General features: G+C 48.1%; 1 protein-coding gene across 3 annotated transcripts in view; it reads right to left on the bottom strand.

Annotated features, from left to right (window-relative positions):
* Positions 1–26,385, bottom strand: part of SEZ6L (seizure related 6 homolog like) — a 182,812-nt gene that overhangs the window by 10,127 nt on the left and 146,300 nt on the right. For all 3 annotated transcript variants that reach the window (XM_070475480.1, XM_070475481.1, XM_070475482.1), the window contains exons 10-13: positions 19,738–19,934; positions 14,600–14,794; positions 14,098–14,289; positions 2,703–2,897 (exon numbers count right to left, since the gene is read on the bottom strand). In XM_070475480.1, the coding sequence (XP_070331581.1) occupies positions 2,703–2,897; positions 14,098–14,289; positions 14,600–14,794; positions 19,738–19,934 (779 nt within the window). The remainder of the gene's footprint in view (positions 1–2,702; positions 2,898–14,097; positions 14,290–14,599; positions 14,795–19,737; positions 19,935–26,385) is intronic.

Below are 26,385 nucleotides of genomic sequence, written 5' to 3'. Positions count from 1 at the left end.
CTCACGTCCTACCTGATACCAAGGCTTCCTAATTAGAGTTTTGGTCAAAGTGACTCTGATTTCCATCATTACCAAGTGATGATAACAAAACCAGCTGAAAAAATAGTGTACTAACTCACTCACTGACTCCATCCATCTCTGGAGCCAGGGCTTTAGGAAAATGGAACGATTAAGGCAGATGTTTTCCACCCAAGACATGAATGGGGCCTTGACTGCGTGTCTGGTGGGGGCGTGAGCTTCCATGAAACCTTAGAAATGGAAGGAGATGTGGAGCCAAGTGTGATCAGTGGCCTTGGCGGGGGTGGGGGCACATGCTAAAAGGCAGTTTCCTGGGCCCTTTTCTGGATTTGCCAGGGTGGCGTCTTTGGGGATGGATGTCTGAAACTCTCGCCAGTTCCCCAGGATTCTGATGCTGCTGACCCAGCCACTGACTCTCCCTTAGAAGCCCTGACCTCAGTTCAGTTCAGTTCAGTCGCTCAGTCGTGTCCAACTCTTCATGACCCCATGGACCACAGCATGCCAGGCCTCCCAGTCCATCACCAACTCCCAGAGTCTACTCAAACTCATCTCCATTGAGTTGGTGATGCCATCCAACCATCTCATCCTCTGTTGTCCCCTTCTCCTCCCGCCTTCAATCTTTTCCAGCATCAGGGTCTTTTCAGATGAGTCAGCTCTTTGCATCAGGTGGCAAAAGTATTGGAGCTTCAGCTTCAGCATCATTCCTTCCAATGAACACTCAGGACTGACCTCCGTTAGAAGCCCTGACCTGGGCTCACCCAGTTATCTCACACAAAGGGAAACCAAAGTCAGAGGTGGGGAGGGGGCGGGGCTCACCCAAGGTCATACAGATGGTCTAGGGCAGAACCAGGCTGGAGCCTGGGGTCCCTGAGTCCCAGGGGGTAGCTTTATATAGGTGCTCAGTCATTTCTCCAACTCCAGACCACAAGCAATGAACCTCACTTATTTGGGGAAGAGGAAGTGATTTATTATTCCCTTATTGAGTTGGTGGGGTAGGTCTCAAGAGTGGAAATGGAGCAGAGAGACAAAGGCAATAATCTCCCAAGGCAGTGTCTTTCCTGGTGAGCAGTCTGTCCTACCTGAGGGGCCAGGACCAACTCAAACCTGTGGGGTTTCAAAGGCAAGGAATTCACCATTAGCAGAAGTGGGTGCAAATCCTAGATTTATTTTGTTACCAGCTGTGTGGTTTAGGGAAAGTCACTTAACCTCTCTGAGCCTCTCGGTCCCCATCTGTGAAATGGCTCACCTATCTCAGAGTAGAGTCATGGGGCCTCCATGAGGTGATTCAGGGACAATCTTTTTTACGTGGGTAAAATCCACATAACATAAAAGTAACCGTTTGAATTCTGTGTCCAATTCAGGGACACTGAGCACACTCACAGTGTTGCACAACCATCACCTCTATTTAGTTCCAAAACCTTTTCATCATCTCAAACAGAAACTCAGCATCAATTACACAGTTACCGCTCCCTACCCCCAGTCCCTGGGACGTTCAGTTCAGTCCCAACTCTGTGGATTGACTTATTCTGGGTGTTTCCCCCGACTTGAATCATACAATACGTAAACTTCTGTGTCTGGCTTCTTTCACTGAGCATAACCTCTTGAGGGTTTCCGCACTGTAGCACAGATTTGTATTTCATTCCTTTTTATGACTGAACATGAATATGCCACATTCCGCTTATTCATTCACCAGCAGATGGACACTTGGGTTGTTTTCATCTTTTGTGAATAACACTGCTCTGGTCATTTGTACCAGTGTTGGTCTGAATACCTGTTTTCACTTATTCTGTGCCTATACCAAGAAGTGGAAATTCTGGCCAGGAAAGTATTTTTAAGCCCTAACGCTGAACTTCATGAACAGGCATTTGGGGATATGCCCAAGTTATGGGTTCCCAAGGAGAAATGTAGAACTGTAGGTTTCTCTTCCCCTGGGGACAGAATTCAGAGCTTTCTGCCTGATTCTCAAAAAGGGCATTAATATCTTAAAAGGTTAAATCCACTTGCCTACAGCACTGAATGTATTTAGGATACGATTGAGAATGTCACACCTCAAAGATGGAATAAGTGGATCCAAATCTCGCTAGGTACGTCATAACTTAAGGTACGTCATAACTTAATTTCAATGATTAGGAAGAGTTCACTGATTCTAAAATAATTTCCCCTCTTAACCATCTCGGAGATGGGGGTGTCTTACGATCACCGGGGTGTTACAATCGGTGCCACCAGGCGGCGCTCACGATGCCTGTGCCTGCGCAGCCATCAGTCCAGGACCAGCAGCCTTCGGAGATAGGGGTGAGCATCTCGGGAGAACACCCCAGAGATGACAGGGGAATGCCCATCACCCTCGGGAAACAGGTGGTTGTGAGAAGGGGCTGCAGGAGGCGGGAAATGTTTAAGCCACGCTGTCCACGCAGGACTCAAAAACAGGCTGCCTCTCCTTTATGATAAAAATCGAAGCTCATTTAGGAAGCAGAAACAAAAATGTAAGCACAGAGAAGCACAGTGTCATAGTCTAATTGGTAACCATTTCCTTTCTCAGCGGTGCAGAAAATAACAGTGGTGTCTTAGATGTAGCGAAACACAGTAGCTCGGCCTTTTAAAGCAAATTTAGTCACTGCAAGTCAGTCCCGGCATCTCTGGACCCCTCGGTCCCCAGGACTCTGGGAGGGGGCGGGTCTCTTTACCTTTGCAGACGGGCAGCGGCCCGTTCCAGTGGGATGGCTGTCCCAGGATGCAGCGAATGGTCACTTCGCCCATCAGCTCGAAGCCCTCGTAGCACATGAAGGTGAGGGACTCTCCAGGCAGGTAGAGTCGTTTGTAGAGGATCTGGTACCCGTTCTCCGGTAAGCCTGGGTTGTCACAGGCCAGGGACTCCTCCGCTGAAGGGCAAGCCGAAAGGAGCTCTGATGAGATGATGCGGACCTTCGGGGCTTCCCGTTCAGGGCATGGGTGATCTGAGGCCAGGCTCTGCAGCACCGTTTCTGTGCAACCCTGCCTCGCACTGAACTGTCTCAAATTCACCTCTCCCTCTCCCACCTCTGGGCCTGGGTTACACGTGGGCACAGTAGAATGTACTAAGCTGTGGATCTGGGTTAAAAATCTCGGTTATGCTACTCGCTAGCTGTGTGACCTCCAGCAAGGGCCACAACCTCTCTGAGCCTCAGTTCTCTCAATGGTAAAATAGTAGCAGTACTTATCTCATGGGGATTTGGGAGATTCAATAAGATAATGTGCATAAGTGCTTAGCATGCCCTTGAAATGTAGGTACTCAGTAAATGATGGACTCAGTAAATTATGAACTGTTCCTCCTGCTTCTTAACTTGCACCTCACCTGCTCAACCAGTCTGGGTAAGTCTTGTCTTTCAACATCAGTCCTCATGTCTCCTCCTCCAGGAAGCCTCCCCTGATGTCCCCTACCCCTAATTGAGTCACTAGTCTCTTGGGTGCTTCTTCTACCACAACACTGCCTACACTGTACTGTATTTAATAACAGTCTCTCTCACTTGAGAAGAGCCTGTCAAGGCATGCTTGAACGCTGTTAAGGCATACTTGAAGCTCAGGGCCTGGTATACAGTAGGAGCAGCATAAGTGACCTCAAGATGTACAGAAGGAGCATCGTAAATGACGCCTGCTAGCTTAAGAATTACAGGAGGGTTGAACTGCTGGTTTAACCCACTCCAGGGCCCGCGTGAGACACAGTTCCTTTACAGCACCTGGATGGAATGCACACCCAGTGAAAACTGCTTTGCACACAAGACTACAAATCCTGAAACACTAAAACGCATTTATTATTTGAAAAATTAAACTGTGGTCAAATCTATAATATAAAATGGACCATCTTAACGATTTTAAGTGTACAGTTGAGTAGTGTCAAATACGTTCCCACTGTTGTGCAACGTCCAGAACTCTTCATCTTCCCAAACGGAAACTGTCCCCATCAAACAATGACGCCCCATCGCCGTTCCCAACCAGCCCTTGGCAACCACCATTCTACTTCCTGTCTCCATGACTGTGACTATTCTAGGAACATTACGTAACTGGGATCACAGTATTTGCCTTTTTGTGACTAGTTTACTGCACTTAGCATGATGTCATCCATGCTGTAGCATGGGTCAGAATCTTCTTTCTTTCTAAGGCTGAGTCATATTCCATGGAATATGATGCTTAAATGATGCTTACTCCTTGGAAGGAAAGTTATGACCAACCTAGACAGCACATTAAAAAACAGAGACACTACTTTGCCAACAAAGGTCTGTCTAGTCAAGGCTATGGTTTTTCCAGTGGTCATGTATGGATGTGAGTTGGCCTATAAAGAAAGCTGAGCACAGAAGAATTGATGCTTTTGAACTGTGTTGGAGAAGGCTCTTGAGAGTCCCTTGGACGGCAAGCAGATCCAACCCGTCCATCCTAAAGGAAATCAGTCCTCAATATTCATTGGAAGAACTGATGCTGAAGCTGAAACTCCAATACTTTGGCCACCTGATGCGAAGAACTGACTCATTGGAAAAGACCCTGATGCTGGGAAAGATTGAAGGCAGGAGGAGAAGGAGATAACAGAGGATGAGATGGTTGGATGGCATCACCAACTCAACGGACATGAGTTTGAATAGACTGCGGGAGTTGGTGATGGACAGGGATGCCTTGCATGCTGCAGTCCATGGGGTCACAAAGAGTCGGACATGACTGAACAACTGAACTGAACTGAACTGAATATTCCATTGTATAGAGAGACCACATCTTTCCTATTCATTCACCCATCAATGGACACTTGAATGGCTTCCACTTTGGGCTACTGTGAGATAATGCTGTTATACAAACACGGGTGTACAAACCCTCTTTGAGACACTGCCTTCAATTCTGTGGGTATATGCCCAGAAGTGGGATTTCTAGACCGTATAGTAATTCCAGCTTTAACTTTCTGAGGAGCCTCCATCCCATTTTCGATAGGAGCAGTACTCCTTTGCATTTGCACAGAGAACAAAGGTTTCAGTTTCTCCACGCCAAATCCTAAAACATTTTTTTCCTTCTGGATCTTGCTTTGCTGTACAAAGACCCAGGTCTTTACACATCACAGCTGCACCTGCCATCCGTGTTTCAGAGAAACAGCTTCTGTCAACAGCTTTCGGGGCTCATTTGATTAGCGAAACTTCTTGGAAGAGATGACATGCTGTCTCTTTTACCTGAAGGATTCCTGTAATATCTGAGTGATTTCTACAACTTAGTGGTATTATTCTCCAGCTTGTCATCAACCTGACTCTTCAGGCCGTCAGCTTAGAACATGGAGTAGGCGGGTCTCTTATTTCATAGCTGGTGATTCTGCTCCACTGGGGGAAGAGCAGGTGCTCCTGGCTGGGCTGTTAGGGCTTTGTCCATCGGCTTCTTGCCCTCCTCTTGGCTGGTTCCTGGCTTTATGTCGAATTAGTCACATTGTGCCAGGTGGGTTACACTATTTCATCCATTTGTGCTTTGTCGATGCCGTTCTCTCTGCCCGAAATGCACTTCCCCTTCCTGTCTAAAGGAGAGTGCAGTGGAAAGGCTAGGACAGACCTTAATAATTTTCACCTGCTTCATTAATGCTCTTTGTAGCAGGACCTGTGACTCACTTCCAACCAATAAAATCACAACCAAGAAGAAACACTGTCACTTCTGTGAGGATGTTACCGAAGACTGTAGTTTTGTCTTGCTAGCAGACTCTAGTCTTCGGAGCAACAACCGGCCATGTTGCAAGGCATTGAGGGTGACGGCGGTAAGGAACTGAGTCCTTCCATCAACCATGCAAGCTGGGAAGTGGCTTCTTCCTGTGCTGAGCCTTCAGACGAGACCCTAGCCCCAGGGTCTCTCTTCAGAGACGAGATCCTGAACCGGGGAATGCAATGAAGCTGCTCCCCCGACTCCTGAGCGTCATCTGCAGTGCAGCAGAGTGGCCAGCAGGGGGCAGTGGCAACTCAGAAGACTCCCCGCCCACAAACTTCCCTTGGAACTTTCCATCATAAATGGACAGATTAATGACTGTAACAAAATAATTCACTGAGCACCTTCTGTGTGCCCGTCACTGTTCCTGGCCCTGGGGAGATAGAAAGTGACAAAGGACAAATTCTAAGACCTGGAGGCAAAGGACGATACGGCCAGCAGGAAGAGGGGTAGGTGTCCAGCTGTTCTCGCCTGGCTGCACACGAGAATCACCCTGGGTTATTCAGTGAGCTGGCTCTGCCCCCTAAGGTATTTTAATCAGTCCCCCAGAGTATTCTTCTTAAAGTTCCGCAGGTGATTCTAAAATCCAGCCAGCAGAGACTTACTGATGGCCAAGAGGTGCAGGAAAAGATGCTTCACATCGCTAATTATTAGAGAAACGCAAATCAAAACTATAAGGGACCACCTCACACCAGTCAGAATGACTATCGTCAACAAGGCTACCAACAATAAATGCTGGAGAGGGGGTGGAGAAAAGGAAGCCCTCCCACCCTGTTGGTGGGAATGTCAACTGGTGCAGCCGCCATGGAGAACAGTATGGGGGTTCCTTAAAACCTAAACACGGAGTTACCACAGGACGCAGCAATCCCACTCCCTGAGCATACGTCTGGAGAAACTCTAGTTCAAAAAGATACATGCAGCACTATTTACAATAGCTAAGACATGGAAGCAATCTGCGTGTCCATCAGCAGAAGAATGGATAGGGAAGATGTGATATCTTCAGGGCTTCCCAGGTGGCGCAGTGGTGAAGAATCGGCCTGCCAATGTAGGAGACACAGGTTCAATCCCTGGGTGGGGAAGATCCCCTGGAGAAGGAAATGGCAACCCACTCCAGTATTCTCACCTGGAAAATTCCATGGACAGAGGAGCCTGGAAGGCTTCAGTCCAGGGGGTTGCAAAGAGTCAGAAGTAACAGAGTGACTGACCACACATGTATACATACATGCCATGGGATTTTGTGCAGAGTCACTTCAGTCGCGTCCAACTCTGTGACCCCGTGGACTGTAGCCTTTCAGACTCCTCTGTCCATGGATTTTCCAGGCGAGAATACTGGAGTGGATTGCCATTTCCTCCTCCAACCGTGGAATATTACTCAGCCACAAAAAAATGAAATAATGCCATTTGTAGCAACATGGATGGACCTAGAGATTATTATACAAAGTGAAGTCAATCAGACAAAGATGAACATCATATGACATCACTTATATGTGGAATTTTTTTTTTTAATGAGGCAAATAAATGTTTTTACAAAATAGAAATAGACTCTTAACATCCAGCCAGAACTTTAGGGTTGAAGGGTTTGGACTCAGAGCTGCTGCTTTGGTGTCTTGGAGTGGTTAAGAAATTAACCATTTAATCCGTTAATTTCCAAAATAGTCAAACACCCATTCTGTACCAGATGATTTGCAAACATTACTTCTAATTTCCCCCAAATCCTTAAAGATGACAACAGTACTGATCAGAACAGCCAACATGTACTGAGAGCATCCTATGAGTCAGGCACTGTTTGGAGTTTTCCTGTCTACACGCTTAGATGCTCAGTCGTGTCCAACTCCTTGTGACCCCGTGGACTGGAGCCCGCCAAGCTCCTCTGTCCATGGGATTTCCCAGGCAAGAATACTGGAGCGGGTTGCCATTTCCTTCTCCAGGGGATTTTCTTGACTCAGGGATCAAATCTGAGTCTCTTACGTCTCCTGCATTGGCAGGCAGATTCTTTACCATTAGCACCACCTCTTTTAATTATTACAACAACCCCAAGACACATCGTTATGGCTGTCCCCATTTGATATCTGTGCAAATGAAGAACTGTTGGGGTATCCCACTGGGTAACCTGTCAAGCCAGTTAGTGGGAGAGATAGGATTCAAATCCAAGTGGTCCAATTCCTCTGTTAATCATTGCACCAGAGAGCCCCTTTTACAGATGAGGAACCTGAGGCTCGGGCGAAGGTCTCTTGTGAAAGGTACACAAGAAGGGAGTGGCTGAGTTTGTGGTTTGATTCTCTGCTTGCAGTCAGTCCGATTCAATTTTGACCCAATCATCAGTAAGAGTGAGAAGAATTCCACATGGAATTACATCCCTGGTAGAAACCAACCATCTTTGAAGGCATCTGTATTTATCTTCAGTTCCCAGAAGATGGCAGGAAAGTGACATGGGAAGTGACCTGAATTTGAAACTGGAGGCCAGGCTCTGCTGCTCGCTTCACGCCTCTGGACTTCATTTTTCTCCTGCCTGTTAAGTAAACGGACTGGACCAAGACCTCATCTGTAAGCTGAGATGTGGCTGGACTATGGCATTCCCACTGTGAGGATGTACTCACACTTTGAAATAAGATTGTTTAAGGCAGGTATTTTTCAACCTAGGTGCTACTGACATTTTGGGCTGGGGAATTCTTTGTGGGAGGGGGGTGGTCCTGAGCCTTGCAGGATGTTGGACAGCATCCCTGGCCTCTGCCCACTAGATGCAAGCATAACCTCTCCCAGTGACAACCAAAGATGCCTCTAGGAACTGTCACTGACAACTGTCCCCTGGGGAGCAAATTCAGCCTGGTTGAGAATCACTTGTCTAAGGTCTAAACAATTCTGATGGTAATCCGTGTGATGTCATCCTGACCTCTCCCAGGAATTCAAGTGAGTTGGACTCATGGCTTATAGACATAATCCACCAAGCTACCCTCATTCCCTCCCAGCCACTCTCCCTCTCTTTAGGTACAGGAAAAAATGTACATTTGTGGAGCACATGTGAGCAAAATGCTCAAAATCAGGTTGCTTGGTTATTGCTATGAATGGTTTATAACATACTCTACAGTAGTGGAGCATTGAAACTGAGTGGTAATTAGCAACCAGTGTTAACTGAGCATTTATTATATGCTAGACACATGGTTATGAGCCTCTATATCTATGGTTGTCATGGTCAATTTTTCCGATGAGGACACCAGCTTTGGCTTGTTTAAAGTTACCCAGCTGACAAATGGCAGGGAAAACTTGACCTGCTGGATTTGAAGTCCTGTGCACTTAATGGTTTTGCTATAATGAAGGTTTGTTCCGGTTGGAGCTAGTGGTAAAGAACCTACCTGCCAATGCAGGAGATGTCAGAGATGCAGATTCGATCCCTGGGTTGGGAAGATTCCCTGTAGCAAGGAATGGCAACGTGCCCCAGTATTCTTGCCTGGAAAATCCCATGGACAGAGCCTGGCAGGCTACAGTCCATTGGGTCACAAAGATTTGGACCTGACTGTAGTGACTCAGCACAGCACACATTGCTTTCTCAGGGACAGAATTTCTAAATGAAGACAGGCATGCTGCTCGAGCCTGGCACGCTGGCTGAGGTGAGGCAGCTGGGGATAGTTCATCAGTGGAAACTTTTACTAAGGCCACTGTCTGGCCATGTGGGTTCGGTCCAGGTCGGGGACTCTCCAGGTCTCCTATTTGTGGGTTCTGGGCTGTGAAGGGCCAGGGCCTCTTGGGCGAGCCCTACAAGCCTCCCTGGAGATTCCATCCAGAAAACCCTCACTGACTGTGTCAGATCCTTATGACTTTTCGTGGTGTGGTTTATGTCTTCTGGATGGGATTCCCAGGAGCCATCTACCACTCTGCCTCCAAAGAAGGGAGGTTGCAACGAAGCCACAAAGCGCAATAAAGACCACGGTAGTATTGCTAACAATGACCAACACAGTAACTGCAACAAATACTGTCATTTTTTGAGTCTGCTGAGACCGAGGGATACAACGACCAAATGGATACATTCCTAGTAAGTGTGTGACTCTCTGAACATAAAAACAGATCATTTCAATAAGCGGCAGCAAGTGCTGTGTAGCTATAGGAGCCATGGGAGCACTGATGAGAGAAACATGACCTAGCCTAGGCAGGCAGGGAGGCCTTCCTGGAGGAGGTGATGCTGAAGATTCACTGTTATTCCTTTTATCGACTTGTTTCTCCTCCCACGTCTTCAATAGATCCCAGGCTTCCTGACTATGCAGACTGTGTCTGTTTATATATCGCTGTGTTTTTGCTGTATTTTCAGGACTTACCACCACTGTTCCCAAACTATGTACCATGGTGCCCCGGGGTGCCACCATGAACTCATGAGGCTGCTGTGAGGTTTTTTAAAAATGTGGAGGAGACACAGTGACACCTTCCAGCCCCATGTGAACTCCTAGTTTGAGGAAGCTCACAATTTTAACATCAGAGTGAGCTATGTTCTTTTCGATGATGCTAGGTTTTCTCTGGTTGCTCTGCTAAAAAGCAAGGACTGTGACAAAGTCAAGGTGGAACAGGAGATGCAGGTGGCAAAGCCCAGCCTGATGCTAAAAGGCTGAGAAATTTGGGAGAACCCAAAAGGCACACACATCCCCACAGAAGTAACTGTGTTATTAATTATAGATAAGTATTATTTAAGAATGAAATAAAAATACAATCCTTTCTCTGAATTCATGGGCATTACTTTTTCAAGCAGCTACTGAGTTGTCAGGATATAGCTACTTATTAAGTGGTTTGGACCTAACTGGTTAATAAGTGTAACTGCTAAGTGTTCTAGCCTGAGGAATCTACGAAACAATCTTGGCATTCTAGAGATTCTGTGAGTTGAGAAAGTTTGGGGGCCTCTGTGTCAGCATCTGCTTGCATGTAAGAGGACTTGTTAAATGACTGAGCTACATGCAATAACCCTGCCTGGTAGGAAGTAGTAATCCCCTTTTCACAGACAAGGGACCTGGGCCTAGAGAGGGCAAGCTACTTGCCCAAGGTCGCCCAGCAGAGCCGAGGGTGGGTCTGATGGCAAACCCCAGACTCTTCCTTCTACCCACTCCTGATCTGTCTCTTCTTCAAGTGGCCTGGGGTAAAGGAACCAAGAGTGAGAAGACACGGCTTTGAGTCCCAGCCTGGCCAAATTACGGCCGTTGGCAAGTGACTGTGAACAGGGGCTGTGGACATCCTGAGCTTATACAATTTGCCGTCTGCTTCCTGATTCTCTTGGTGGAAGACCTTGGTCCACAGCAGAGCCCCAGAGCTCTGCCCAGGAGCTATGATTGCAGAGAGGTGAGGCGGGAAGATGATGCTTTGGGGGGTTAATCAGGCTTGGGCTGGAATCCCGAGTGCTTCCCTTGCCTGCTGTGTGACTTCAGGAAAGGTGCTCACCCTCTCTGGGCCTTCTTGGCCTGCTTTCAAATGGATGCATGCACACGGCTCATGCAGTTTTGTGAGGGTAAAACGTTTGAATGTTGGGGAAGGGCTGGGCACAGCCACAGTGCCTGTCAAACTGGGGCTGCTTCCTTGGCTCAGCAGAGGAAACATCTTAGAGCCACTTTAGGTCCAATGACGTCGTCCTCATCACGGCATCTGGATGCAACCTCCCCCTCACTCTGAGCACCTCGTTGCTAGACTCTGACTGTCCTCCTGTCTCATGTGTCATCTCCCGTCGGCCTCGCTGGGCCTGGAACGATGCTGGAACCCCACTCTGGGTTCTCCTGGCATCTAGGAGGAAGACGGCGTGTCTCCTGACACCCGGCTTGACTCGGGAACTCATTAGCACAGGGGTCCAGGACACCTTCTCACCAGAGCGCTGCGGATCCAGGAAAGGCAGTGGCTCCAAGGCTGCTTTCTGGGAAGCCCAGCAGCTGCTGCAGACTGGAGGGTCTTTGAAAACTGTGCTTGACGAGTGAGGTGCCTTTCCTTTCTTTTAAAAAATATCAGTATTTTTTAAAATCAGTATTTTTAAATACTGATTTCAGTATTTCACCCTTGAGTATTTTTAAATCAGCTTCTATTTTTTAGCTTTTCATCTCTGGGGCTCAGCAGCTTGAGTGACTCAAGGTGCGTCTGACCACCCCCTCCCACATGGGATGCAGTTCACCCTCGGGGCTTCCCTGGTGGCTTGGCGGTAAAGAATCCGCCTGCTAATGCCAGAGATCCGGGTTCGGTTTCTGAGGAATGGCAACACACTCCAGTATCCTTGCCTGGAGAGAATCCCACGGACAGAGGAAGGAGCCTGGTGGCTACAGTCCATGAGGTCGAAAAGAGTCAGACACGACTGAGCATCTCTCACTCACTCACAGTCACTGGGGGCAGGAGAGCTGCATTCGCTTCCTGGGCTGTAACGAAGGTCACTAACCAGGGGGCTTAGGACAGAAGTCACTCTTTGTCTCCTAGCTCTGGAGGTGAGAAGCCTGAAGTCAAGAAGGCAGCAGGGTCCTGCTTCCTCCAAAACCTCCAAAGGTGGGTGCTTCCCTGCCTCTCCCCAGATTCTGGGGGCTGTTGGCCATTCCCGGCACCCTCGACTTGCAGGTGCAAAACTCCCATCTCTGCCTCTGTCATCACAGGATGCTCTCCCAGTGTCTGTGTCTCCATCTCAGACCAAAATCTCTGCTTTACTACATTTGTTATCGTGGTTGTCTGGACCCGAACCCACAGTAATCTCCAAGGTCTGCCTGTATCTATTTATCCAACGGAAGAGGACAAGGATTTTCTGGCTTTCCAATTGTCCTCTGACAGCGACGGCTTTTACCCATCTGAATGGCAGGACTGCTTGTTTGTGTGGCCATGAAAAAGTCCGTGCAGCCTCTTCGGAAGACTCGTGAGAAGTGATAAGACATAGCCGCTGGAGCGGAAAGCCATGTCCTAAGCTCATTACATCAGATGGAGACAAAGTGAAGTGAAAGTCGCTCAGTTGTGTCCGACTGTTTGCGATCCCATGGACTATAAAGTCATGGAATTCTCCAGGCCAGAACACTGGGGTGAGTAGCCTTTCCCTCCTCCAGGGGATCTTCCCAACCCAGGTATTGAACTCAGGTCTCCCGCATTGCAGGCGGATTCTTTACTAACTGAGTCACAAGGGAAGCCCCCAGATGTAGATGAGTTTACAATAAACATAAACGATCAACATCTACCTTCTTGTTGTTTAAATTCTTGATTCTCCAATACTATCGGAGGCCTCAATGCGGCTCTGGGAGCTTGGGCTGGCTGTGGATCTGTTTGAAACACACTCATGGAAGACAGCACACAAAACAGCAGCGTCGCCAGCGCCTCTGAGCCCCGGACAGTGTGTGAGGCTTTGTGCCCTGTGCGGGGCCTCAGGCTTTCCTTAAGCAATGGGTCCCATCCCTCTCAGCACATCAGGATCCCTGGGGAGCTTCTGAAACCCAGGCTACACCCCAGACCTATGGCATCCAGATCTCCAGGGAGTTTTCAGACATTCTAGACGATTCCCGTGCGCTCCTGAGGCTGAGACCTCCAGACCCCTGCTTTCCACCTCTTTTGCCTGGTGAGAATATGGTCTTACCCTTCCATTCTCAGAGTGACCTCAGGAGCCTTTTTGGAGTTTTTATGGTAGAGAAATCCCCAAAGAGTTTTTTTTTTTAAAGTCAAACGTTTGTTTTGATGGCTCCATAGAGGAGGCCAAAGCGTTTAAATCTACTCTGTTTACTGCTCTGTGGACTGCCTGATTTTAAGCACGCAGGGTCAGGCAGGCCTGGGCTTGCCTCTGGCCTCCTTCATAACTAACTAGGCTGCATGAGCTGGGGCAACGATTTCACCTCTCTGAGCCTCAGCATCCTCTTCAGAAGATGGAGACAGTACTGCCGTGCTCAAGGCTACTAGAGGAGGAAGAGAGGGAATTCTGGTAAAGGACTCAACCAGTGTGTGTGTACGTGTGTATGCATGTGCGCACACACGTGTGTGCGCATGCATGTGTGCGTGCGTGCGTGTGTGCATGTGTGTGTGCGTCGCTCAGTCGTGTCTGACTCTTTGGGACTCCATGGACTGTAGCCCGCCAGGCTCCTCTGTCCATGGAATTCTCCAGGTAAGAATACTGGAGTGGGTTGCCATTCCTTTCTCAGGGGATCCTCCAGAACCAGGGTCTCCTGCATTGCAGGCAGACTCAGCACAGTGCCTGATAAACTCACTGTAAGTCTTAACCGTATGATAACGTTTACCATAAATGTTGGAGTAGCAGCAGCCTCAATCCCTGTGAGCTGTGGTCATAGGACGGTAATCACAGCAAATGCTCCCGACAGTGGGTGCTGCCTCCTGACAGCCCGGCCCTCCACCAGTAAGAAAAGGAAGCCCACCCTCCCGGCGCAGTCCCCCGGGGGGCTCAAGGCAGCACGGAGGACTCACAGACACAGTGGGGCAGGCGAGAGGTCCAGATGGGGGTGCCGGTCTCGCGGCTGTAGCAGGTCAGAAGCGAGCTCCCCTCCAGCACGAAGCCCGGGCTGCAGCTGTACTGGATGGTGGTGCCCACCAGCATCGCGGGGTCAGAGACCAGGCGGGTCGAGTGCTCCACCTCCCCGGGGTCGCCGCAGTACATGACTGTGCGGGGCAGACAGGACCAGGCGGGGTTAGGGCCGCGTGAGCGCGCTCGCTGAGAACTACGGGACGGTCCAGGACCCTCCCCCACTCAGTTCTTCCCTTCACTGAAAGACAGCGCTTGTGGCTGGAGAATAGGCCAGGACAAGAGACTTGAGTTCAATTTCGCTTTTAAGAATTGGCGCCCCCAATAAATGTTTGCGTCGGGGTCTGAGGACCCGTATACAAGGTTGTACACTGCACCTAACGGTATTTGTAATGGAGGGATTTATGGTCTGATGACTTAAAAGGAAAAAAGAAAGACGGCTCTTACTTTTCTCGCAGAATGGGGGGTCGCTGCTCCAGCTGAGGTCCCACTGGCAGGTGAGGGTGTCGCTCCCCACGATGTCATAGCCGGGGTCACACTGGTAGGTGATTCGGGCCCCCCTCACGAGCTCCGTATGAGAAGTGGTTTTCCAGCCGTTCTGGATCTCGGGCAAATCGGAGCAGGAGTCGTTCCTTGACACCTCTTTAAAACAAAAATGTCATCCTTAGATGGGAAGGTGGCCTCTCTGTTGGGGGTTTGTTTTATGAAAGTCAGAGGGAATAGCAAATAGAAGATGAGGATGCCTCTGGATATAAGCAACACAACTTCTGAAATCCGGCAGGAACTCTTAACCTGCAGGAACTCTTCTCCAGGGGGGATCTTACAATGATTTCTTCCCACTGTGGATGTGGGACCTCCGGCCCCAGTCAAGCCGTCGGATGCCAGCGACTCCAGTTGACATCCTGACCACAACCTCATGAGAGATCCCACCTCAAGGCCACTCAGTGTGAACTCCTGAACTTTTGACTCACAGGAACGGTGAGACAGTAAAGGTTTACTGCTAATTTGGGCATGGGGGTCATCTGTTACATAGCAGTAGGCTGCTACTGTCCTCAGCCTTGGGGGTGAGTGGTAAAGAATCCGTCTGCCAACACAGGAGACCCAGGCTCCATCCCTGGGTTGGGAAGATCCCCTGGAGAAGGAATTGGCAACCCACTCCAGTATTCTTGCCTGGAAAATCCCATGGACAGAGGAGCTTGGCGGGCTACAGTTCACAGGATCACAACAGTCAGATGTGGCTAAGCATGGATACATGCACATGGCCTCAACCTTGTCCTAAGAAATGTCCATAGATCTATGGGCTTGATGGATTAGTCATATACATGTTTTGTACTGCAGATTGAGACAAACACATAACTGTTAAGACAGAAATAACTATTGGTTGCATTCTTCAAACCCCATTGCCTGCCATCAGTGAACATTAACCACACTCCAGAAAATGCTACACACAGCTTATCATCACAGAGTCTTCCTCCAGAGAAACTGTTTTCCTCCTGCTAACCTTTGTTACTAAGGTAGCAATCCAAAGCCCACTACTACCACTCTCCCTTCAGAGTGCCCACTGCACAGATTTTGAGACAAGAGCTAATTACACCGGATAATTAATTTGCGGCTCTTCTGTGCTTCTGGGGGAAGCAAAGCACCTCCTCTGTCTGCGGGAAAGTCATTCTGAGAAACAAGCAATGGTTTTTCCCCGGGATTTCATCATGATTTTATTTGAGGGAAGGAGATCTCCTGGGTGTCTGCGAGAAGGAGGGGAGCGGGAAACGGCTTCTAGAATTGCCTGGTGGGGAGCAGAAGCCTCTATTTTTAGGCCTTTGAAAAATCAGCCAAGCCCTGGATTTGGGACACAGCTGCAAAAGCTCAGACTCTGGATGAAAGAGGAGAAATGGGGGCAAATACTCTGTGGTCTGCCTGGTGCCAAGAGTTTTGAGACAGAACGGTTTGCTTGCCTGACTTATTTTTTGCATCTTCTTTTTTTAAAATATTTATACTTTAATTAGAGTGCAATTGCTTGACAATGTCATGTTAGTTTCTGCTGTACAACAGTGTGAATCAGCTACACGTACACACATATCCCTTCCCTCGAGAGCCTCCCTCCCCGCTCCCCCACCCCTCTAGGCCATCAGTGAGCGTGGAGCAGAGCTCCCCACGCTAGGCAGCGGCTTCCCACAGCTATCTGCTTTACCCATGATGGTGCAGATCTCTCAGTGCCACTCTCTCCACGCGTCCCAGCCTCCCCTTCCCCAGCACGTCCACACGTCCGTTCTCTATGTCTGCATGTCTATTCCTGCCTTGTGAATAGTTTCATCAGTATCATCCTTCTAGATTCCATATATATGTGTGTGACTTTTCAATGAGCCGACACGACTACACATTTCCATAGGACCTCCCGTCTCCTCCGGGGCATTCATCACGCTTGTCATTACTCAGCGCTGCCACCATGCAGCAGAGCCTTGGTTCAAAGTGTGGCCCCGCAGTCTGCCAACTGGGTGGCTTTGGCCCGGTCGCTTAACCTTCTGTTCTTCAGTTTCTGATTCAGGAGATCCCCCTGGAGACCCTGATTCAGGAATCTACATGTTCACCAAACATCCCAGGTGAAGGTTCTGGAATGATCTGTTCCTATGAAACTTTGTTAACTTTGCTAAACTTGCTTAGGAGTCAGATAATGTCCCTTCTAATCCTATGTTGTTATTGTTGTTTTTTAAAAGCTGTGTGACGCCTGTCATGTCAATAAGTATCTCTGAGCCTCACTGTCCTCAATCATAGAGTACAGGCAAGAATCATGACCCTGAGTATCCCTTGAGGCAAGGTGGAAACTAATTAATGTGCAGGATATGAGAATAACACTAATATGAGTCATATGGATTCAATGATTTATTTTGACTAAGACATGAGTGCCTACCATGTGGAAGGTGCCAGGATTTAGGGATCTGAAGTCATGGTTCCATTTTCATGGTCAAGATCAGCATGGTGGTCCAATTTTTGGCAAAAGGAATACCCAAATATACTGAGTACATGCCACCACTTCCTGGTCTTATGCTTATAGCAGACATCACTAATCAATCACAGCAACTTCTTTCTTTGAGTCAAGCTGAAACCTCCCAATCTTTTTCCACACAACACTCCAGAGAGCCACTGTCATTGATTGGAGCTGACCCACAATATGGAGCTTATTTATTATCCTGGGATTAGAGGAATAAACACACAAGTGACCAATATCTCTTTGCAAAACACTGCTTACTCATCTCTGCTTTTTAATTCCCTTCCCTCCCATACGCTTGGCCACAGACAACAGCAAAACAAAAAAACTATGAGGAGAATGGGTCTTTGCTTCTGTCTGTGCAGAAAATAATTATGGAAAGTCAGAACCATGTAGGCTCAGGGTTCCCATAGACGGTTCTGACAACATCCAGTGCAGATAAGCCTTGGCCACCTCGCAGAGCTGGGGTCAGGCCTTGAGATCAGTCTAGGAGCTTCAGAATTCTCTAGATGACAAGAGAAACCCCCAACCCACCCATTGGACCCCTCTACTGGATGGGAGTTGCATCTACGTCTGGTTAAATCTGGACTCAGGGTAGCAAACAGCTCCCCCGTGCCCATGACAGACATCACTAATCAATCATGGCACCCTTTTCCACTGACTTCAGACCTGGCCTCCTCTGAAATCAACATGGTCTTCCGCCCAGGTAGGGATGAGCAATTGATTGACATCAAAATTAGATACAAGGCTTCCTCGGTGGTCCAGTGGTTGAGAATCCACCTTGTAATGCAGGGGGCCCCAGTTCGATCCCTGGTCTGGGAAGATCCCACATGTCATTGAGCAGCTGAGCCTGTATGCCACAACTCCTGACGTGGTACAGTTAGAGCCCGTGCTCTGCAATGAGAGGAGAGGCCCCAGCGAGAAGCCCGCACCCTGCAATCACAGAGTAGCCTCTCTGCTAGCTACACCCAGAGAAAAGCCCTCATGTAGCAACGAAGACCCAGCACAGCCGGAAAAAAAAAAAAAAACTGTTAAAAAAATTAAATACAGAAATTAGCTATGTGTTTCTTTAACAGAAATAAGAAAAAACAGAACTGTTTTCTATTTTTGTGTTACCTATATGAGCCAGGCTGTGCATCCGGGGAAGCACTTGCTGGAATCCTATGCTCATCAGGATATGGTCCTGCTATTGTCTGCTAATGGGACTCTCTCTCCCATTTTTACTAACTGGCTCAAGGGCAGGGAGAGAATTCTATTTGTTCCTGTAATTCTGATGCCTCGCACAGGGCCTGGCATGAAAGTTTGTGAACCAAGCTCTCTGGAAACAGAGACAATGCATTTGAAGATGAAATAAAATAATACACACAGTAGTGCTGGTCAATTTCAAATGGTCACATGAATCTGAGTTTTTCGGCATCAATTAACAAGAATATCTCCTCTTTAAGATACTGCCAAACTGAACACCATCCAGGCCTTCTGGTCAACCTTGGGCAGCCTTGGAGAGAGTCAGATTTCCGTCATCAAGCTGAATGCAATTTTGGAAGATTGACTTGGGTACCAGAGGAGACAAATGAGCAAAAACTATGACCTCATCTTCCAGGAGGGAGGGAGGTGGGGAAGAAAGGTCTAAGGAGATGGATTGAAGCTGAGTCACCAGAAACTCTCCCTCCAAAGGCAGCTGACTCCGGAGGGCACCTGGCCTGGAAAGCCTCTGCCCAGGGCATTGGCCGGTAAAGAATGCATGGAAAGTGGCAGCAATAACACTCTGAAATACTCAGCACTGCAATCAAGGGTAAAAAGGCCCCTGAGATGCATAAAAAAGAAGACAGACACTTGTGATTGCTTTTCTGAGAGATGCATGCAGAGCAGGGAAGGGATGGGGAGTGTCCACCAGCTGGAAATAAAAAGCAGGGGACCAAGAGGGCTATTTTGAGACATTATTCTGCCATCTACTCTGCTAGCTTCCCAAATAAAGTCATACTGCATGCCTCAACAACAACAACAAGCAAACAAAACAAAACAAATGCAAGGGACTTATTTTCAGATGCATGAAGCTCCTTAAGACAGACAATGGTTAGGAAAGTAGCTTGTATTCTGGAGGCCAGAGAAGGTACAAAGAGAACACTTTGCATCGCTGGAGATGGGCAAATCTTCAAGCCAATGGGAAGAACCACAGACAGGGAATCTTGTTCAGGCAAGATTACTGACTGGAGATGCATTATGGCCACAGGAGGAGTTAAGTTCCTGAAAAAATCTCCAGGTCAATAATGTGTTAAAGTCATAATCTACTAAGTCCTGGTGTCAACCTTGTGGAAGAGGTATCACTATTTCCATTTTACAGATGACAAAAAGGAGGCTCAGAGAGGTTAAGTGACTTGCCCAAGGTCACACAGCCATTGATGACAGTACTAGGATTTGAACCCTGGTCCTTCCGACTAGAGAGCCCACCTCTTAAAAATATGAAAAAACAATGTGTATTTCCTGTGCCAATATATTAAAAAAACTCACATAGTACAGCACTCTCCAAAAGACACACCTAGAGGAAATGGTCTTGGCTTGCATCTAAACACAAAGACAAACAGTAACTGGCTAGAACACTTACCGATGTAGTTCATGATGAATCCCTGGCCCTTCCCAAAGATGAGGCCGGCGGGGTCCGAGTGGAATTGGATGGTTAGGTCTGGTGTGGACGAGTACAGCTTCTGGGGGCCGCTGTTTCCCAGGTACTGTCCCAAGATGTGGGGCATTACCTCGTCACCGTCGTAGATGGTCAGGATGTCACTGTTGCTGAGGTTCAGGCTTGGGGGGCAGAGAGAAGAGGAGGGGTCTTGAGAAGCCAAGTTATGGGCATTCATAAACTATTATTTTTTTTCAGGCAGCACTCATTTTCTTGAGATATACTATGTGGTCAGGGCCCAAGATAAGAAGTGGGGGGTGAGGGAGCCACAGGCTGAACCTGTAAATGGCACGTGCTGGTCCTTCCTGCAAGCAGGACTGGATCTGTGGATGGACTGGGCTTCTGAAGACTCATTCATGAAATGACCGTTCCTGCAGAGAGGTCACGGCAGAGCCGAGTACTGCACTGCCGGGAGGATGGCCTTCAATACCCCCGTCATTAAGAGCCCTTTCTGGGGTGAAACAAGTGCTGGGCGCTGGCCACCTGCTGGGGGTGTGACATGGGTCTTCCATTTTCCTCTGATGCAGAGCAAGCTGACTGCTTGCTAATTATAACTTGCATCCTCATATAAAGTGAAATGATCTTTCCACTTATTATGCAGCAAATGCCTCAAAATCAGCCAGGTTACCTATTATGTTTAGAGGATGGGACCGCGGGTGGGCTGGAGAAAGATGAAAGATTCATGGAAGATGCTCCAATCTGCCATCACTATTCATAGCATCACGGGATGATACACCTCTAAGACCCAAACACGACAGTACACTGACGATGCACAGTTAGAAATCCAGGAAGCCTTCAATAAGGCACAGAAACCAGTGCTGTGGGAGGTGTGCTGGGTAAAATTGATTTCTGATTGTAGGGATGCCAGGTAACTCAGCTTTGGCTGCATCAATCAAGGCAGACTTGATCGTGTCCCCTCCTTTCCTTGGGTCCCCTCCCTAATATTTCCAAGCATTCACTATGTGCTAGGGCTTCCCAGGTGGCACTAGTGGTAAAGAACCTGCCTGCCAACGCAGGAGATGTAAAGACACAGGTTTGATCCCTGGAGGAGGGCATGGCAACCCACTCCAGTATTCTTGCCTGGAGGATTCCACGGACAGAGGAGCCTGGTGGGCTACAGTCCATGGGGGTCACACAGAGTCAGACACAACTGAAGCGACTTGGCCTGCATGCAGTATGTGCCAGGCACTGTGCTCTGCTCAGAAGACATGAGTCACAGAGCAGTGGTCTGTTTAGACTAGAAAGCCAGGGATTGTGTTAGGAATTATAATCATAAGTGCAGAGAAGGGAGGCTAACTCAGATGGGGGGCATCATGGAAGCCTCCCTGGAGGAGGTGATACTCGCTCAGGACCCTCAAGAAAGGGAAGGGGACCACAAGGCGGACAGACAGGAGTGGGAGAGAGGGCAGTGCCTGAGGCAGAGGGAGGGAGGGAGAGGGGTCACGACTTCTGAAGGAAGACACCGGGTGGGCCCTGGGCCCAGCTTTGGGGATAGACGTGGGAGTGGAGACTAGACCATGAAGGGTTTAGAGAGCCAAGTGTAGGTCACCTGGGGGTCACCTTGCAGGGGACGGGAGACACTAAAGGATATTAAACAGGAGCATCCTGACGGACCGATTCACTGCCAGAGGACAGGCAGCGTTTCCAGGAAACGTTCCAGGAAACGGGCTTCAGTGAAGTTCTGGGAACTGATGCGGATGATAACAGCATCAGCACCCCCGGCCCCAGCCTCATCCAATGCCCAAGGGCAGTGTTTGCCGCCACTCTGGGAGCAGGGAGGAGATGAGGAAACCGCCCATGTTGGTGCTTCAGGCAGGAAGAACAAAGCAACACAAACAGAAGGCCCCCTGCTGAAGGTCTGCTTCCAGCAAGCGGGGGATGCGCTTTACCCGCCACAATTCCTCACGTCTAGCTGTGCCAACAAGTGGCTCAGGGAGACTCTGATTACCCCACGCCCTCCATCAGCTTCCCCTGCTCCACTCCCCAGAACATCCTCTCCTGAGAAACAGTTGTGTGCTTGCGTTGCACCCAGGGCTTTAAGACCAAGCTCCCAGACTCTGCCTACCCCCTGCCAGTTTCCAACTAGACGACAACCTCTAAACCCCTATTACACTGACATTCTGGAGTCACTACCTTCATCTGCATACCATAGGTGCTCAGCAGATGCGATGCTATCAAAGAGCCTGCCAGACAGTCTATTTGGCAACAGAAATAGTAGGCTTACTGTCAGTTTTTGAACTATGGAAGAGCCTCTTAACTCTAAGTACCATGAAAACATCAATAGCTCATGAAAGCGCTGGATCAGGCCAGTATGAAGCACAGCAGAGTGGAGATGTTTATTCTATAAGCCGACTTCATAGCCAATCCACTGGTAACAGTGGTTTGCAGACAGTGCATGACTTCGCTTTATTCTATCATTCATTTCAATGATCTCAGGGCAGCAGAAGCATCTTCAAGGGTGCAAACACCTTTCATTTGAAAACCCAAGAACAACTGTCTGTTCCTTGTAAAATAGGAAGGAGCAGTGCTCTGGGGAGAGCACACAGCCTTGGGAATCAGAAAGGTCTGGTTTGATTCCTGGTTCGACACTTTGATGGAGGGCGTGTGGTTTTTTCTGAAATTCCTTGCCTGTGAATTGGGCTTACTATTTCCAGTCTATGTCATGGGCTTTCAGAGCGAGGTAAGGGATGCAGGAGATCTGGGATCAGATTCTAGGTTCACTGATAGCACCTGAGCAAAGTCTGTTCATTTGAATGTTATGTCATGTTGTAATGTTATTATGGGCATCATCACCATCCCCATGATCACCACCACCACCATCCAACACCACCACAACCATTATCATCACCATCATCAACACCACCACCATCAACACCACCACAACCACTATCATCACCATTAACATCAACACAACCATCATCATCACTGTCATCAACACCACCACAATCATCATCGTCCCCATCATCACCATCCCTATCATCAACACCACCACCATCACCACCACCACAACCATTATCACCATCACCATCAACACAACCATCATCATCACCATCAATATCAACACAATCATCACCACCACCACAACCATTATCACCATCACCATCAACACAACCATCATCATCACCATCAATATCAACACAATCATCACCATCCCCATCATCACCACCACCACCACCACCACCACAACCATTATCATCACCATCACCATCAACACAACCATCATCACCATCAATATCAACACAATCATCACCATCCCTATCATCACCACCACCACCACCACCATCAACACCATCACAACCATTATCATCACCATCAATATCAACACAACCATCATCATCACCACCATCAACACCACCACAACCACTATTATCACCATTAACATCAACACAACCATCATCATCCCCATCAACACCACTACAACCATCATCATCCCCATCATTATCACCATCATCAACACCACCACCATCCCCACCACCACACCATCATCATCATCATCATCCCCATCATCAACATCACCACCACCATCACCACCACCATCACCACCACCACCATCATCAACAGCACCACCATCACAATCCCCCCTTTGATGCTTACCAAGAAAAGAGTAATGACAAAAAACAGCCAGGAGCTGCCTGCCTCCCTGGGGGCAGAACAGAGGAAGAAAGGGGAGGTACTGGGAGTGAGCTGCCCATCACTGGCGAGAACAGAGATGTTTCCCAGGTCTGGATGTGAACCCTGATGAAGGCAGCCACCATGCATCTCCTTAAAAATGGTCCCACCCTGAAAGGGCAGTAGAATCCAGCAGAGGGTAAGGTCCAGACCATCCAGGCTCTGCCAATATCACATACACCCCATAGGAGTGAGGGAAAAAGATTAGCACTCTATCCCTTCCATAATGTAACAGGGTGGTGACATTGGGCTGTCCTGTGAGAAAGCAGCAGCCCCGAGCCCCTTCCTCATTGCAGAATTCCCAGCCCAAGGAGCCCAGCTGAGGGAGGGGTGAGCTTTTACAACAAATAATGTAAATGTTTAGAGCTGTATGATTATTAGACTCCACTACACTTGTTGTGACCAGAAGACCCATGAAAACAAAGCTTTCACCCAGAGAAGCAAAACAGTGGAGAAGGTGCATGAAGGACAGTGGGAGAAAGAGCAAAGGTGCTCTCTCCTGTATCCTTTCTGCTGTTGATCAGTCACTCAGTCCTGTCTGATGCTGTGACCCCGTGGGCTGCAGCATGCCAGGCTTCCCTGTCCTCCTGGATTCAGCTTTTTGAGAGGCTGGTTCCAATGATACACACAAATGCTGGTAATTGATTTTCCCTCCTGATCCAGAGACGAGCCTGTGTTTTTGCTTGCCTGTCCAGCTGTGTTTGATACATTGAGTTCATCCAGGGTCCCTGCCGCTGGGTCATCCCCCAGCAATCGAGAGGAAAACGCAGAGACTTAACGGCAGGCAGATTGGCCACAGGGCAGAGCAGGGCTTTCAGCAGAGGATAGAAGAGAGATGTCAGCCAGATACAATCTGAGGAGGCACCGAGAAATCAGGATGTCAGTTTGACTCCAGCGCTAACAGGAGATGGAGAGGTGCTGGCAGGCAGGTGGGTTTGATCTGACTGGAATTGGGTGTAGCAGGTCCCCCGCAGGGAGGATTCCACAGGAAGCCAGAGCTCCCCACGGCCAGCCCCCCTTAGCTGTCAGAGGGAAAGGCTTTCCTTGGGCACAGGGGTCGTGAACTCCTGCCAGAAGATCGCAGCCTCTGTGTCTCCTTCGACACGACAAGCCATCTCTTTCTCCTTGGTCTCTGCCACTGGCTTTTCTCCACCTTTCAGCAGGATTGTGGGGCGGTCTGAAGGCTTACTGACTCCCTCCTTCCCTGGCTCCCACCCCTCTCCCAGCAGCAGTCAGGTAGATCCTTCCAAACACAAACCTGGACGCCTTCCCTCGACAGTTCAATAGAGGAGCAGACGAGGTCTACTCACCCAATGGAATCTTAGTCAACCATGAAAAGGGTTTGGGGACAAGACCTCACTTAGCATTTAAGTAACACTAACGGCTCTGTATTATCCACTCAGACAGCAACCCCACAAGCTGAGATGCATTACCATTTCCTCACAGAGAAGCAAACTGAAGCTCAGCTAGGAGAAGCCATCTGCCCAAGGTCACATATGAATCAGACCCTGGATCAAACCTATGTCTGTCAGAGCGAAAGCCCAAGATAGGAACCACTATTTCATACAACATCCCATGAAAGTCCCACACAGTTGTGCCCCAAAAGTGTACACAGACAAGGACCTATTGCATGGCATGGGGAGCTATATTCAATATTTTGTGATAATCTATAAAGGAAAAGAATCTGAAAAAATACATCTAACTGAATCAACTTGCTGTATGCCTGAAACAAATACAACACTGTAAATCAACAACACGTCAATAAAAAAAAAGAAAAAAAAGTATGCTCAGGTTCAGTCTTATCTCAGAAAATGCAAATTAAAAATTACAAATAAAACCTGCAGGATGAGGAAGCCTTGTTTCACTGTTCCCTTATATCCCAACATGCCTTTGGTTCACATGATGTCATCGCTAGAGTTCATTTGAATATTTCTTCTTTCTACAGACTCCCCATGTAAAAAATATTTTGTCTCCTAAACATCTTACATTTCTTGTTAACAAATTTGTTTTATCTTGTTGCTGATCGTGTATAACAGAGTATATGATACAAGTCAGTGTTAAACTGATTACTTGGTCTGGGTGGCTTTATTTAGTAGAACGAGATTTGCTACAGTTTTGCAAATATTTTAAGAGTCTGGAAAAGATGCTTAAGAAGTGGATATAGCGTTTGCCTCGATGGAGGGGGCTGTTTTCTGGGGAAGGGTGGGAAACTTGACTTTCATAGTAGACCCTTCTGTACCTTTGGGTTTTGAATCATGTGGGTATTTTACCTCTTCACAAAGGATAAAAACAGCCCGAGGGACCCTCATCATAGCTTCCACAAGGGTCTAGAGAGCCAAAGAGGTGAGGATAGAATGTAAACTTGAATCGGACATATATTAGCAAGTGTACTTTCTCTTGACCAGCAGAGGGCACTGTGCACTTAAGCAAGACAGAGGCATCCATTTCCCCTGCAGGCTAACCCCATCTCCCCATCCTTACTCCAACAAACCGGTTCCCTGCAAGTGGGGAGAAGGTGGTAGGTGAGCTTTGTAACTGCTGAGCTGTAGTTAATATTCCATAGAAGGAGCAGAAAGAAATGATGAGCAAATGATGAGCACCTTGCTTTTCTTATTCCTTTCTTAACAAACATCTGACCTTTGCTTAGCAACCTCGCCTTTAAAAGTCTCTCCTGAGAAGTATTCACAAGACGATTTGCGGTAGATAAACATCTTTGGAAACGTCTAATGGTTATGTATTTATTTAAATGTGAATTAGAAAAATATATAAATATATGGTTTGCACATCAAACTTCTCATTTCACGGACATTATCTTGCTTAGGGGAAGCCAAGTGAAAACGGCAAGCCAATTTAAGGAGGAAAATAAAAATCAGCTGGTAATAGAATTGGACTGTGGAAATAGCA

The sequence above is a fragment of the Odocoileus virginianus genome, chromosome 12 (assembly GCF_023699985.2).
Source record: "Odocoileus virginianus isolate 20LAN1187 ecotype Illinois chromosome 12, Ovbor_1.2, whole genome shotgun sequence".
NCBI lineage: Eukaryota > Metazoa > Chordata > Mammalia > Artiodactyla > Cervidae > Odocoileus > Odocoileus virginianus.
The sequence above is the reverse complement of the archived record's forward strand: the minus strand, read 5'-3'. Positions and strand labels throughout refer to the sequence as shown.